We start from the raw sequence: 16,604 nt of genomic DNA, 5'->3' as shown, positions 1-16,604 counted from the left end.
ATGAAAAATGGTTTGCCTTCTGCTCTCCCCTACTTCACTTGAACCATGCGGTGTAAATGCAGCCAAAGTGATTCACAGAGTCGTTCATTCAAACGAATCATTCATTTAGAAGAAAAAGCAAATGTTTATACATGACTGAATCACTGTGATTTGGCTTTTAAACCTATTTTATTGACAAAACAGGCAATATTGCTTCGAAAACGTGCATTTTTACTTCAAGACATTTGCTTTTTGCAGTGTGACAATGTCATAAATAAACGCACACACACTCAGACAAACACCTATGAACAACAAAATTGATTAATCTGTTGTGCGAGTATTTAGAAAAATAAGCTATTAATGCAAGATGTACTTTGAGCAACCTCAGATTTATTACAGCACCAATATATTATTCCTCTTCAATACAAATGTTGTTTTGTTTCTTCCAGAAAAAATTGCAAGTATGTAATTGTCCAAATATCATACATTTTTTCCAATTAAGTCCAGTGGTTTAACCCGTTATGGTGGTCTTGATCTTATTATTATAATACAATGACATCATAGTGCACATGCCAGAGAAAAAATGTCATAAATCATGACCAGGAAACAAATAAAATCACACACAACACTCAACTAAAACAAATAAAAGAACACTAACTCATACTAAAGATACCATTCATGATCTCCTGATATGTTATTTAAGTTTGGGTTGAAGTTCAAAGCCATGTAAGACTAAAGGAAACTCCATCACAAATACAAAGAACGAGCAGAAAAGGTGACGGTGATAAGAGTTTAGACTAGAGCTTTTCAATCTTTTAGCATCCCTTATCCAAAAATATCCTTATTTGTATATTCTCTAATGTAATATTATAAACAGGTCTGTAGTATTTATTGGATTATTAGTTGCATCATTAATGTACTATTACAAATTTGAGATCAATTTGAATCATTTTATTATACTTTAATCATTTTTTAAATGATTTGAGAACATTTTTATAATTATTTCTTTACGTCTTGATAAAATGTATTAAACATATTTATTTATTTATTAAAAACGTTTTATTTTTAAAGCCTTTTTGTCCAAACATTTTCACAGAATCGCTTGAAAAGCCCTGATTTAGATGAAAAGCTTGTGTCTTCTTTCATTAAGGAACCAGTTTACCAAATTTGATAATTTCATAGCATAAACATTTCCTAATCTAGATGCAATTATATGACAAAAAAACAATCCAGTTATAGCTTCCATATTCAGCCACTGCCACCAGCTGAGAAGAAAAAATATATATCCATACTCTATATATGATTGGGCCTCTTTTGCTACGTAAAGCTTCATCAATGCTGTGTGTGTGGAATAAATAACGTGCATGACTTTTCTTCAGTGTAGAAAACTAGATTCATTCCAGATGATGCTGTTAAATGGTCCAACAAATCCAGCCGCTTAACATCATTATTTGAACCTCTGGTTGGTGGAATGATCTCTGGTGATCATTGCTGTCTGGTGATCATGAATGCTGTCATGCGTCTGATTAATGTGCATCTGCAAACAAAGAAGAAGAGATTCATGTAAACACTCAATCCTGTATCCCAATTATGGATTAAACGATTAATCGATGACTGAACAATTATTTTATAATCCTTATTGATAGTCAGTTAAGCGTGAACATCATTAATGTGCATGGTTTTGAGGCGATGTTTATTTGATTTATTTTTGCTTGTTTACATTGTCTGATTTGTTTTGTGTGGCAATTATTCATTGAAACGAGACAGTTATTCATTAAAATAATAAGAAATATGTTAACTATGATATATTTTTAAATCATATTGTATATTGCGTATTAAATAACACTTTCTTAAAGAGAAAAAATGAAGCAAGAACACATATGTTTATTAAAAATTCTCTGCTACTGTGCCAGGAGAAACAGAACAGGGAAGCGGTTCACTGGGGTTTTTGTGTTGCATCCATTATGGACAGAATCATCCAATTAATTATCTAAAATGGATTGGCATGTAATCCAACTCTATTTATTTAATGTAGCTTGTGAACATGTATTATATGCAGGGTGCGAATTACAGGGTGCTTTGGGGGGAATGACCACCCTAATTAATGCTTCATCTCCCCTAAAGGACTTCAAAACAAACGTGTATGTTGGGGTCAGTCCTCTAAAAAGTGGGAAATAGTTTGCTCTGATATGTATCTTTAATAATAATATTATTAATTAAAATGATAGATAATATAAACACATCTTACCACCCCTATAATGGTTCATACCATTGTGAATGGATAATTGCGCCAGTCAGTCTTAAAAAAAAAAAAATCATTCAGCAGTCTGAACCGGCAGATCTACAGCACAGATGGACATCGTAAGTGTTCGCAAGACACTTTTCTTGTAAAATAGGTGTTTGTTTCTACATATAGCCTAAAGGCAAAGTAAAATGAGCTGTATAGTTTGACTTACAGTAACTTTTGAAATCGCTAATAAGAGGATACTGTAGAACAGAATACACTAAATATCCCACAAAACACTGAAAACTTAATGCGTTTTATCAATAAATTTAGATTTAATTTAAATCAATCCATACATTTGATTCACTGAAGCATTACACAAACTAATATTACTGAAACATTTGACCCCCCTAATCATATAATTCCCTTCCTGATTATACGTTTATTATTGCAGAATAAAATCTGGCAGGCTTACCAGCTGTTGTAGAAGACTAAAGGGCTTTATTCTGTGAAAACAACCAGTTGAATGTGGACAATCATGCTTATTACATGGCTACTTGCCACAAAATGAACAACTAGACAAAAAATGTAACTGATGAGTATATACAGTGGGGGATATAAGTATTGAACACGTCACCATTTTTCTCAGGAAACATATTTCTAAAGGTGACGTTGACTTTCACCGGATGTTGGAAACATTCAAAGAAATCAATATATGCAAAGAAAGCCAAATCAGTTAGTTTACAAATTAAGTCGTGCATAAATAAATGAAATGACAAAGGGAAAGTATTGAACACATGAAGAAAGGGAAGTGTAGAAATGCAGTGAAGGCCCAGACAGCAGCTGAAATCTCTCAGCAACCTTCTGCCCATTGTCAGTGTAAATTAATAATCTTTTTTTTTTTTGTAATCTTTGGGTTTTCACCAAAATCTGGTTCCATGTCAACAGCTTTTTTTAAAATATTATCCCCAGGAAAAAAAAACATGACGTGTTCAATACTTATTTCCCCAACTGTATATGAATGTATCCACACTCAAAAAAATGCTACTTATTTAACATGACCTCAAACAAAACAATTCCTGAGGCATTTTTGGCGACAAATGAATTGTTTTATGTTCGATCCACCTAAATTTATAAAAACTAATGAGCTAACTTAATTCCTTTATGTTGTCACAACACAAATCAATTGTGTGGAACCTAGCATTTTATTTACAGTGCGGTCAAGATGATTTAGAAAAGTGCCTGGATGAGTAACGGGTGTTATTAGTTTTTTCACGTTATTTTGGAATAACATACCTTGGAATGTTATGATTGACCACTCAGAATCAAGTATTCCAGAGCACAGTGTTATAAAATAATGTTATCCATGTGAAGTCAGATGAACAACTAAATGTCTTGAGCCTTTAATAAGTATTTGCTTTCGTTTTGGCATTGTCCAGATTTTCTAAATATGCACAATATCTCTAATTTAAAGTCTTGTGTGAGTTTGTTGGAGGTGTCACCTGTTTTGGAGCTCCTGCTGGGGTTTGGGGTGGTGGAGTACTTTGGAGGGTAGCGGATGAACAGACGCTCTTCCTCTTTCTTGATCCAGCGCAGTAGTTTAGTGATGGCGTTGATGGCACAGGTTTTAGTGACGAGGGGACTGAAGCACGTGTACAGCTCGAATTTGCTCGTGACCTGGAATGAGAAATTAATGAAAAATTTTAATGAATTTGCCTCGGGCGACTACTCATAATTAACCCCAAAAATGTTATCAAGGACAATGTCAAATAACAGCCCTGCATCTCGGTAGAAATTGTGGTGCTTTGCAAAAAGAAGGAGAACAGCTTAATATCAAATAAATCAAGTTTTTAAAAATACTGTTTATTTAAATAAAAAAAGTTTAATTTTTGTCGGGTTTCATTTCAATTTTTGATTGATTTAATGCTTATTTTGTACATTTTCATATTTACTCAGTTGTAATTATTCCTAGTTGGTTAATTTTATTTAGGTATTCATCATTTTAGTACTTAATTTAGTTGATTTATCAGTTTATTAAGCATTTTTATTTTCTAGGATGAGGAAAAAAAATACACACACACACACACACACACACACACACACACACACACACACACACACACACACACACACACACACACACACACACATATATATATACACACACACTCTGTTTTGCCAGAGATGGGTTGCGGCTGGAAGGGCATCCGCTGCATAAAAACATGCTGGATAAGTTGGCGGTTCATTCCGCTGTGGCAACCCCGGATTAATAAAGGGACTTAACCGAGAAGAAAATGAATGAATGAATGAATGAATACACACACACACACACACACACACACACACACACACACAGGTCCCTCGCTATAACGTGGTTCACCTTTTACCTTTTTCTTTACAGCACATTGTGTTCTGCATTTTGATTAACACATTCCTCATCTCCTGTACATTACAGAATGCGTTCAGCTTGCCAAATTTGACATAAATCCTCCATCACTAGCAGTGTGACTCTAAAGTGCTGTACTGTACATTTGCAGGTTTTTTCCCCAACAAACCCCACAATGTTGACAAAACATTCTGCACCATGAAAAGCACCAAAAAGGCAGAGGAAGATGCTAACCATCGCACAAAAAGTTGGACTTCTGGACATGCTAAGGGACATAAGACGTTATGGTGCTCCAGGGCGTCATTATGGAATAAATGAATATTCTCAAACAAATGTTTGGGCCTAAAAACGGGTTTTGATCTTTGGTTTCATTGTATAATACTGGATTTATTTTTTTCAATGAAGGTTTGAACTTTGAGTGTTTAAACAAAAGAAAAAAGTGTAAAAATGTTAACAGTTGAAATCAGAATTATATTATTTCCTTTTTAAAATATTTCCCAAATTATGTTTAACAGAGCAAGGAAATTTTCACAGTATGTCTGATAATATTTATTTTTGGCCTTTTTGCCTTTATTAAGTGGATAGGACAGTATTTCAGACAGGAAGCGAAGTGGAAGAGAGAGAAGGGGGGTAGAGACAGGAAATGTCCTCCAGCTGGGATTCGAACTCTGGACGCCCTGAATTGCTACTGCACTATATGTCTAACCAATAGGCTATTGCACTAATCCAGAAATATTTAGTATTCGTTTTTAAAATTTTAGTAATAAGAATTTAAAGACTAAAAACCTAACAATAATAAAACAATTTGTGTAACCCAAAACACTTTTAGTTAGTTTTAGTCATTTCAAATGATTTATTTTTATTTTATTTGTCTTTTATTTCAAATTTTCATGTTTAATTTAGAAAGAGAGACTTCTTCACCTTACAAATGGTTGTCAAAAAAAATCATAATTTAAAATCATATTACATGAGAATAAGCGACATGTTACAGGATAAACAGCCACTAATCAGCTCCTCTAATGAAGTCTTGATTTGGCAAATTGGATGCAGGACGGTCTTATGACTCACAAAGCGTCTCCATCTGGAGCAAGGTCAGGATTCTCCTTTGCATAATCTGCATTTGCAAATTCTGACTGGCACATAAAGAAACCTGATCTGTAAGAGTCTGTGTGGAGAGAGTGTTGAATCTAAAACACAACATCTATGTAATGTTCTCGCCTACAGGAACTTTTACCATTGATACGATAACCTAAAAAATATTAGCTTCATTAAAAATGTTAATCCTTAAGCATTTTAAAGGTCCCATGAAGTGCTTTGAAAAGTGCATTATGCGTAGTTTGATGAAATCTTAACTAAAGCAAGTAGACATAGTATAAAGTATAAAGTAGGTTAACAAAGGTTTACATGTTACATGTAAATATTACTATACAAACAATTACTCCACCTCTCCAAATTGATTCAGACATGCCTGTTCATGTTTACAACGTTTAAGACAAGTACATTACAAGTAATTGCGTTTGAATGAGCTAAAAGTGAACAGTAATCCCTCACTTTCCTTTTTCAACTCATTTAATTACAGTAACTACTTACTTTGCAACTCATTACATCCAACACTGAGTGGGCCAGACTATGGTTACAGTTACAAACTCTTCTGACACTGCTGAAAAGTCAGTTTATGGTTTCAAAGGATTGAGTAACAATACTTATGGAAATCTGTGTATTTTTGACATCACTACAACCTCAGCAGCTTCAGTCTCTCCACTCACCCAGGCCAGCAGAGTCTCGCGTTCAGCCACATGATAGATGAGTTTGAGGGGTCGTGAAGCGCTGTGAATACGTCCGTGCAGGTCTCTGTACAGGTCCAGCAGTCTCATCCGCTCCTCTTCACTGCTGTATGGGGCCTCCATCTCTGGGCTGACACAAACATCACAAAAAAACAAAGGTGTCTTTATGCCTCTGATCTCATTTCTGTCTGGTCTTTCATAAATATTTCCAGAAATTGTATTAGTGGCGCTACAATGTACCGCACATCCCATGACAAACACAGCGCTCTCAATAAAAGCCATCAAACAATTGGATGAATTAGGAAAAACATGCTTTTCAAATCTGCTGAAATTCTTTTGTGAAATATCAGTGAGGGCAGCACAGGTTAAGCTCACAGATATGGCTGAACAGGGATTTATCGGAGATGCTGAGGGAAAGGGTTTATCTTCTGTTATGTGTGTAAAACACACATAAAAGTGAATGATTACATCAAACTTTTCAGTGACAATGAGAAAAGGCAAGTAAGACGTTACAGCAGTGTTCTTGTAGTATTATTTTAGTAATTTTATTGTAAAAAGTACATATAAAGCACATCAAATAGCTAAAACTAACTGAAATAAATGTACTTTATGATTTTTATTTTATTTTTGATGACATTTCTTTCAAAAGTAAAAAAAAATGTCATTTGAAGATTTGTTTTGAATAAATTAACAAAAACAGATGCCATTTTTTCAGAAATATATTCATTTTTAGACTATACAATGCCAATGTTTTAATTCCATGTTTGAGTTCACAGATGATAATTATATATTATATACTCTACTTAACAGAAATAATATACAATTTAGCAAATAAAGTCATGCTGCAGTGGAAAAAGAATTAATATTGCGTTTGACTCCCATGAGCTTACATCTCTGCAATGGCTCAAATAACTTATTAATAGTCATCTGGAATGGCGAAGAAAGCGTTCTTGCACGACTCCCAGAGTTCATCAGGATTCTTTGGATTCATCTTCAATGCCTCCTCCTTCATCCTTAATAATGTTCAAGTCTAGTGACTGGACTGGCCAATCCTGGAGCACCTTGACCTTTGCTTTCAGGATCTTTGATGTGGAGGCTGAAGTATGAGGAGCGCTATCCTGCTGAAGAATCTGACCTCTCCTGTGGTTTGTAATGTATTGGGCAGCACAAATGTTTTGATACCTCAGGCTGTTGATGTTGCCATCCACTCTGCAGATCTCTCACACGGCCCCATACTGAATGTAACACCAAACCATGATTTTTCCTTCTTAAACTTGATTTCTGTAAGAATCTTGGGTCTATGCTGGTTTCAATAGGTCTTCTGCAGTATTTGGGAGGATTGGAATGTAGTTCACCTGATGATTAACCAGAAAAATCTACTTCTGACATTTTTCTAAATAATCAACTAGATGTCAAGTTATTATTTGTTGCTTTTACAACTGGGGTCAACGACAAGACTTTTGTCAGGTAGTGTATATAGCTTATATATGCTGTATAAGCTCTATGCATATAACCATTGTCAAGATTCAGAAGTTCAGGTTTACACAGAAAACAAGTACTGATAAACTTTGACAGTTAAGGGGAAAAGTTTACCAATATTTGGTGAAATAACCCATGATTCACCATTGTTGATTTTTCATAACTAACAGAATGAGAAGATATTTGGGTCATTAAAATTCATGAAAATGCAAAAAAAATAAATAAATAAAAAAAAATATATATATATATATATTTAAATATAATTTGAAATAATATAATTTGATATTTAAAATATAATATAAATATATTTATATATATATATATATATATATATATATATATATATATATATATATATATATAAAAATGTTACTGGCATTTCTGCCTTTATTATGATAGGACAGTATAAATTGACAGGAAATTAAGTTGGAGAACGAGTGAGTAACTTTATCGGGATTGCATGTGAATTTGTGACCATTCATGATTTCCTGTATATCTGCTTGTCTTTTTTTAAATCTAGCACAGGCAACAGATGAAAATTAGCCCTTGGGGCTAACTCAGGCTTATTAACAGTATTTACAGTTAGTTACTGAGCACTGTCTCTTTCAAAAATAAATGTAATAAATATAGAGGGGGATGGGATTGGGAAAGGTTCACAAGTGGGGTCTTAAGACGTTCACGTTTCCGATGAATCATCTGTTGAACTGCATCACAATCATCACAAATATTGCAGAAGACCTACTGGAACCCACAGGGACCCAATATTTTCACAGAAAATTAGTCTAGTTTGGTGAAGAAAAAAAATCATTGTTTTGGGTTAAATTCAGTATGGGGGTGTGCAAAAGATCTGCAGATTGGATGGCAACATCAACAGCCTAAAGTATCAAGACATTTGTGCTGCACATTACATAACAAACCACAGGAGAGGGCAAATTCTTCAGCAGCTCCTTGACCTTCTCATACTTCAACCTCCACATCAAAGTTCCTGAAAGCAAGGTCAAGGTGCTCCAGGATTGGCCCACCCAGATACCAGACATGAACATTATTAAGCATGTCTGGGTTAAGATGAAGGAGGAGGCATTAAAGATGAATCCAAAGAATCTTGATGAACTCTGGGAGTCACCGCAGAGATGTATGGATGCAGCTGTCCAAGCTCATGGGAATCAAACACAATATTACTTATTTTTCCACTGCAGCATGACTTTATATTCTATACTGTACATTATCTCTGTAAAGTGACACGACTTTTGTCTAAGCAAAGTCAGACCTTACTATACTAAATAAATCATTTAAAATTCAAGGCATGATCAGATTTTATTTTGGTAAAATAAGCGTAATCTAGAGGCCTTTGCCTTTCATATAAGCTGCTGATACCAAATGATCAGCTAGAAGATAATATTTGTTGTTCCTAAAACTTGGATGACAACAAGACGTTTGTCAGGTAGTGTATACAAGTCTCCTGAGATTCTCAATTCTCAGTCGCAAACAACTCACCTGGTGAACTGGGTAAGCTGGCGATGGTTGTCGGGCACGTCGAAGGGCTTGTACATGAAATGCCTGAGATCAGACACTCCCACCTGACTGACGCTGTACGACTGAGCCTTTGCTATGGACTTGAGCGCATTCTGTGTTTGCATAGCCTCCTCAATCTTCCTCTTACACTCAGCCACTGAATAAAAGGCCTCTTTATCAGTGGAGAGAAGAACCAGACAAACAGTACATTCAGGAGGGTCCAAATAGGAGATGTAGGCATAAAAATAACAGTCAGGGTTAAAACTGGGCAAGCAGATGGGTGTCCAGATTTCCCCGGCCTGAAAGGCGGACGAGGCTCCAATAAGGTTTAGCAGAAGATGGAGGTCGGCCGGCTCCAGTCGGGCATCATCAATGACCATCTTCTCCTGAACTATGGTCAGCAGCTGGTTCTTTGCTATGAGGATGGAGAAGACCAAGTTTGGTGTGATGGCCTTCTGAAGGATCTGACTGAGGGAGTCCCTGAGAGATGAAGCTAAGGGGAGACAGTGGACGGCGCAGAGTAAGAAACTGGGGTCCGAGTCCACCAAGTTTAGGAGGCCATCCAGGATCTTTTCGGAACCGGCCAGCAGGCGGCGCAAGTCGTAGTTCTTCTTGTGCTCGAAGATGCGGGTGATGCTGGCCTGTGTGAGCATGCTGACGATCTGGTTGTAGACGTAGACAAGCTCGTTGCGGAGCTGCTGCTCGGACTGACGGCTGCAGGACACGGACACCAGAACCAGAGGACCACGCTGCATGAACACCACTGTGTGCTCATCTGTCACAAAGAACAATACAAAGTCACTTAAGCAGCTGAGTGTGTGCTATTTAGGTAGATGGTTTAATTATTATTATTTTAATTCAATAAACTGATCCAAAGTGACACTTATATTATAATTAAAATGATTTATTATACAAAAATACCGTTTTATTAGTCAAAGAATCTTCAATGTATCTCCTAAAAAAGTTTATTTAAATTTTATAAACATAATATCTGATATTGCACAGTTTTCCCCATTTAAATCACAGCAAAATAAATGTTTGAAATATTTGTTCAGTTGAAACTATTAATTGTGTACATGTTATTTCTGTTTTACATAAAATAAAAAAGCAGAATTGGTGAGCATTCCACTTTACACTTTGACTAGGTACAGATGTGTGCCACACCCAGTGCAACAGGTCTGAATTATATGCAGCAGTAGGGCTATAAAGGCATTTCATGCTGAGCCTAACTTTCAACCAGGTTTACATCCAGCTGATACAAATTCTGGCCCTAGGCAATAACAAACGCAAGGGAATTTTGATGACTGAAAATGCAAATTACTGAAAACAATGCCAATATTGTCTCTGTGCTACCTACAACAACTTTATTACTTGCCAAAAATCTGTTTATGGTGCAAACTAAATGTAACACAGTAGGATAAAATTCTACAGGTTATGTTTTTTAACCTACAGAGTTACATAAATATCATACATCTACATGGAAAATCAAATCAATTAAACAAAATTAAGCACCTAAATATCCTTGATTGGCTACTCAGTGTTAGGTGATATTAGCGGGAGCAGCTTTAACATTCTAGAAAGTATCTGATTGGGCAACCCCTGAGTGCAAGAGGAGTCATCAATATTTTCACGTGATCGCACACCTGGGCTTGTTTTTTTAAGCTTACCATGGGAACGGCTAGCGTGGATGAGACAGAGTCATGATGTCAAGACTGATGTCATGTTTATTGTCCTGTTCGGGTAATAAGACGTGTTTTTGTCAATCGGTCACAGGTTAAACAAGAGACACATTCCTGTTCAAATCTGCCATTTAAATTGGGTTATAGTCTATTTTCCACTTCCGACCATGTTGTACTGTACTTCTCTGATCTTTTAATCTAATACTGTGGGGGAAAAACCTATTAATCATGTACTTTTTGTCAACGTTTATACAGTTAGTACTAAAGCAATTAAATACCTATGAACATGTTATACAGGTTTATTTTCTTTTTTTTCCAACTAGGCATGGGCTGGTATAAGATTCTGATGGTATGCTAACCTTGGATAAAAATATCTCGGTATCATGGTATTGTAAAAATTATTGCTCTAAAATATATTCTTTTTTTAATGTCTGGGTAAAAATCAAAAACTTTTTTTCCCTTTGAACAAAATATATTTTGTTTTGAAAAACATTTCAAATAATTTGGAGTACTCCATCATAGTTTGGAGCAGTAAACATGTCAAGCTGAATAACGACAATGAATCCTTGACTTCTGCTGTCTTCATTAGATTAAAAAAACACAGATTTCATTACAATTTAAAACGCCATCTTGGATATCATTTCTTCTGAAGATACTGTTAAACAAAACGTAAAAAAACCTTACATATACTATAGAAACGTGGTATACCTTGAAAAAAAATTATCATCCCATGCCTATTTCCAATGAGTTCATATTTCTTAGTACAAAGTTTACACTGTTTCAAAGTTTTAACACGTATATTTTGAACACTATTGTCTTCATTTAAATTTTTTGGACAGTAAGATAAATATTTTAGAACATCAAAAGTATTTATACTGGGGGATTTATGAAAAAATATATAATGCAAAGGTACAATCATTTATCATGTGAAAAATGAGGATGTAATAATGTATAAACAACATTAATGACTTTATGTGTTCAATAAAATATACACAATACTCTGAAAAACAAACAAACAAAAACAAATAGTGAAATCAAATGAGCGGCATGAGTGTTTTGGATGAAATGAAGTGTTAAATATATTACATTTATTAGTTAAATATACACAGTACTGTATAGGCAGAAGGAACATTTTAGAATATATGAATGCGTATGGCAACTGTTGTTTTTAGCAGTCATAAAGTTAAGTTGTGTCCAGGCAATGACACACAGGGCAACTTTTTATGCAGTGTTGTTGGACAATATTGTAGAGTGATGTTGCTTGACTACTTTGCTGCTGAAAACTGGTAACAAAATTTTTACAAAAAAAAAGTGAAATGCAAGTTATTTTGTGTATATGTAGTGTGTGTGTGTGTGTGTGTGTGTGTGTGTGTGTGTGTGTATAGTTACTCCCATGAAACTAAAACAGGTAGTAGTGATTAATACTTTTTACTCTAGTATTTGTTTCAGTCAGTGTAGTCAGTATTTCAACTTCTACCATAGTCGTTTTAAGCATGAGTATCTATACTTCTACTTGAGTAAAGGATGTCTGTACTTTTGCCATATCTAGCTTCAAATTAGCACTCCTCCTTTTTTTTTTCCTCACAGCAAACTAATAGTTTGAGGGGTGTGGCTAAGCTGTCAAACTGACATCATCAGAGAAAGACAATCATTTCAGAAATGAAAACAAAGGGTAAAAATCTGATAAAAAATTACCAAACAGGTTATTGTTTTTTTTCAGTGGTTTAACATATTAATTGTCCCCCTTAAGACTAACAATGTGCATTATTAAAACAATAAAAATTTTGATTAAATAAACATTGAAACATTTACTTTGATTAACCTAATTGTTTTAGCTACTGCAATATAAAACATCATATTTACCAGAGTAAACAGAGCGAATGATGTTGTCTCCACTTTGCACGAATGACACCAGAGCCATCATCACCCCCATGGTGGATGAAAGAGCTTCCTCACTTCCGTATCGGGAATAGATAGGCTTCCCTGCCTCACTCAACACGAACACATGCTTCCTGTGCTGCCTCCAACTATCCGCTGTCACGTCCTCGTTCCTGTGTGATGGGGGTCCCAGAGGTGTGCCGGTCTCGGACAAAGGTGACGAGGCTCCTTTCATGCCCATTCCCTGCTCTTCCATCTTCCCCCGAGCTAAAACAGTTACAACAAACTCACCAGAGTCGTCATTGCTATTATCCACTAATGCAGAGTCTTGGGATGCTTTCCCAGAATCCGTCTCTGAACCGCCGGGACACAGAGAACGGTCATCCTCAACATGGAGCTTCTGCATTTCTGTTGAAGGCTCTTGTGGTAGGATGTCCTGCTCGGATGAATGATCTGCTGACTCCAAAAGCCCCTCTGGGTCTGAAGGCGTCCTGTGATCTTCATTCACACAATGGTTTTCAGATGGGACGTCAGTGTCTGTGTAGGAAAGCAAGGAGTCAAATCTTAAAAGTCTTAAAAACTTTATTTTAATTAGGAATTTTAGATGAATTTTACAAAAATGAAGAGAAAAAAGAAACAAACAAATACAAAAAAGTGGCAAAAACAGAGCAGTTAAATGTACAGTTGGCATAGTTTATAAGATAAAAAGTGATATGATCATCCAAAAATTTAAATGAATTCACTGTTTACTCTCCTTCAAGTGCTTCCAAACCTTTTTGAGTTTCACAAAATGAGATATTTTGAAGAAAGCTGAAAACCTGTAACCATTGACTTCCACAGTGGAAAAAAACACATACTATTAAAGTCAATGGTTACAGGTTTATTAAAAATATCTTCTTTTAAAATCGACAGATGAAAGAAAACCATGTTTTTGGTTATTCATCTCTACTAATGGTAAAAACGAGTATCAGTCTACCCTACCTGACAAAAGTCTTGTCGCCTATTCAAGTTTTAGGAACAACAAATATTATCTTCTAACTGATCATTTGGTATCAGCAGTGGCTTATATGAAAGGCAAAGGCCTCTAGATTATGCTTATTTTAGCTAAATAAAATATGATCATGCCTGGAATTTCAATCATTTAATCAGGACAGTAAAGTCTGACTTTGTTTAGACAAAAGTCGTGTCACTTTACAGAAATAATGTACAGTATAGAATATAAAGCCATGCTGCAGTGGAAAAACAGTTAATATTGCGTTTGACTCCCATGAGCTGGGCGGACTGCATCCATACATCTCTGCAATGACTCAAATAACTTATTAATAAAGTCATCTGGAATGGCGAAGAAAGCTTTCTAGCAGGACTTCCAGAGTTCAAGTCTGGTGACTGGGCTGGGCAATCCTGGAGCACCTTGACCTTCTTTGCTTTCAGGATCTTTGATCTGGAGGTTGAAGTATGAAAAGGAGCGCTATCCTGCTGAAGAATCTGCCCTCTCCTGTGGTTTGTTATGAAATGGGCAGCACAAATGTCTTGATATCTCAGGCTGTTGATGTTGCCATCCAATAATCCACTCAAGCCATGATTTTTCCATCACCAAACTTGACAAATATCTGTAAGAATCTTGGGTCCATGTGGGTTCCAATAGGTCTTCTGTAGTATTTGTGATGATTGGGATGCTGTTCAACATATGACTCGTCGAAAAAAATCGACCTTCTGCCACTTTTACAAATGATCTACTAAACGTCAAGTGTGTTGCTCTTCCAGCTGGGATCAACAACAAGACTTTTATCAGGTACTGTAGATCTTATAATGTTTTAGAGGGTACAAAAATAAGTCTAGCTATCTACAATATTTACTTTGTAATAATAAACTGCATTAAAACATTACCTGTGTGATCAGGACATTGAGGAAGGATGGATGGATCACATATCTTCACCTCCTCCATATTCCCACTCTCTTGACCGTTGTGATCCATGTCAACGTGCAAACAGCTGCATTTATGATGAGAAACTTGCTTAAAACACTTATAAGATGACAATTAAATCAGCGAAGCAATTTTAATGACTAAAGGTTTGTACTTAATATAAAAATTATAGTCTGAAGCCGTTTAATCAGATTACTGCTGTTATCCCATATCTGCAGCGTCCGTCACGCACGTCTTCTGATAGTTTAATATCGATAAATCGCGATTTGTCAAATAATAAAAGCTGGTTAAATCACAGAGGTCCTGAGCAGATTACAACAACACAGTAACTTGAGCTCGTCTACGTCATTTGTGCGAAAAGCTCATGAAGTCTCTCGATAAATGACTGCTCTCGTGAAGCGCTTTCCTTCTGCTCACAATCACATTCATGTCTGATATATTAAATTATCAACGATGATTTAAATGCAAAATCATCTTTCGCTTTCGTTCAGCGCAACTGACTCAGCTCTGCTGCCGGTGCTCCCTCCAGGAAGCTGGACGTTAAAAACACTGCAAAACAAATATCCACAACCACTTCCGGTTGATGCTTCAAAATAAAAGACGAGGAGTAAATATAATAGCCTATGCTGATACGTTTACTGTAAGGCCACCATATGTTTGTGTTTCAAGTTACTTTTTGTGAAGATTAAGTGTCAAATATGAGTGATATAATGTTAAATGTCATTGAGTGTATATGTATTTATGTGAAATTATTGTTTAAAACTAAAATTCTGAAAAATTTGATCATATTATAAATGGATGTAAAAATGTTCTTTCTAACAGAGGTTGCTCTTAATTGATTGAAGAACATTGGAAATACTTTAATATGCCACCAGATGATTACTTCTCAAAAAAAAAGTCTGATAAATGTTTCCCCAAAGAAAGTTTGTTAGAGCAGTGGGTCCCAAAATGAGGGTCTGGACAATCGGGGGGTCTTTTCGTCTTAGTCCCTTTATTAATTAGGGGTTGCCACAGCAGAATGAAACGCCAACTTATCCAGCACATGTTTTACACAGCGGAAACTTTCTGATACCTTCATGCCACTCAAATACATTAAAAATAAATACAGACCAGAACAGAACATGGAGGATGATTCCCAAGTGGCGTTCTCCAAAATTAAACCAAGGATAGTCTGGTGCTGGAAATTGTGCCCACCAGTCTCATTAGGTGAAGTTAAGATGAAATAAAAAAAATGTAATTAATAACAAAGAAATGACATGGTTGTTACAATAATGCACCTTTTTTATGCTCGTGTTTATATATATATGGTTTATATAGGCCTATTGTTGTGTGCAGGGGCAGAATAATAATAAGTGAGGTAAGCAGCCACTTAGGTCCCCAGGGAATTAGGTGGCCCAATCAATGCCAAGAAGCCTATATTAATCATATAGCTCTGTTAAAAATTTTCTATCATATATTGTAAAATCTGTTTAAAACCATCAATATTTTAATTTTATTACTTATGTTCAAAACCGGGGGCCCCCATAAATAGTGGAATGTTCCTTCATAGGGGGCAAACTTTTCCAAATGGATGGTGACCATGGTGGCCATTTTGAAGTCGGCCATCTTGGATCTAACTTTTGTTTTTTCAATAGGAACAGAGTCATTTGACACATCAAACGTATTGGGAATTTCACAAGGAAAACCATGGTGTGCTTGGTTTTTAATGTAACTTTATTCTTTCATGAGTTATTTACAAGTTTCTGTCCTAGATAAACAG

The 16,604-nt window shown here is 35.6% G+C and overlaps 1 protein-coding gene across 3 annotated transcripts; it reads right to left on the bottom strand.

Annotated features, from left to right (window-relative positions):
- Positions 1 to 349: 349 nt before the first annotated feature.
- mon1bb (MON1 secretory trafficking family member Bb) lies at positions 350 to 15,380 on the bottom strand. 3 transcript variants are annotated; one of them, XR_015502637.2, is made up of 6 exons: positions 14,809 to 15,380; positions 12,907 to 13,458; positions 9,069 to 10,139; positions 6,356 to 7,215; positions 3,706 to 3,880; positions 350 to 1,516 (listed from the first exon to the last, which is right to left on the bottom strand). XR_015502637.2 is itself a non-coding variant. In XM_087273739.2 (6 exons), the coding sequence occupies exons 1-6, from the start codon at positions 14,894 to 14,896 to the stop codon at positions 1,506 to 1,508; spliced, it is 1,767 nt and encodes a 588-aa protein (XP_087129865.1). In that variant the 5' UTR covers positions 14,897 to 15,380; the 3' UTR covers positions 350 to 1,505. The 3 variants fall into 3 exon arrangements, 1 of the variants encoding a protein (XP_087129865.1); XM_087273739.2 differs by having other exon boundaries at positions 6,356 to 6,503; positions 9,347 to 10,139; XR_015502638.2 differs by lacking the exons at positions 350 to 1,516; positions 3,706 to 3,880 and having other exon boundaries at positions 7,003 to 7,215; positions 9,156 to 10,139.
- Between the last annotated feature and the right edge of the window lie 1,224 nt (positions 15,381 to 16,604).

This window comes from Danio rerio, chromosome 11 (genome assembly GCF_052040795.2).
Source record: "Danio rerio strain M-AB ecotype USA chromosome 11, GRCz13ab, whole genome shotgun sequence".
Classification (NCBI taxonomy): domain Eukaryota; kingdom Metazoa; phylum Chordata; class Actinopteri; order Cypriniformes; family Danionidae; genus Danio; species Danio rerio.
The sequence above is the reverse complement of the archived record's forward strand: the minus strand, read 5'-3'. Positions and strand labels throughout refer to the sequence as shown.

Bases quoted from the DNA above. Each gene is read 5' to 3' on its own strand.
- mon1bb (XM_087273739.2), bottom strand. From the start codon at position 14,896: ATGGATCACAACGGTCAAGAGAGTGGGAATATGGAGGAGGTGAAGATA. The intron at 13,459-14,808 runs GTAATGTTTTAA...TTTCCTACACAG, and splicing joins TCAATGTCCTGATCACACAG to ACACTGACGTCCCATCTGAA. The intron at 3,881-6,355 runs GTGAGTGGAGAG...TTCTCATTCCAG, and splicing joins GCGAGACTCTGCTGGCCTGG to GTCACGAGCAAATTCGAGCT.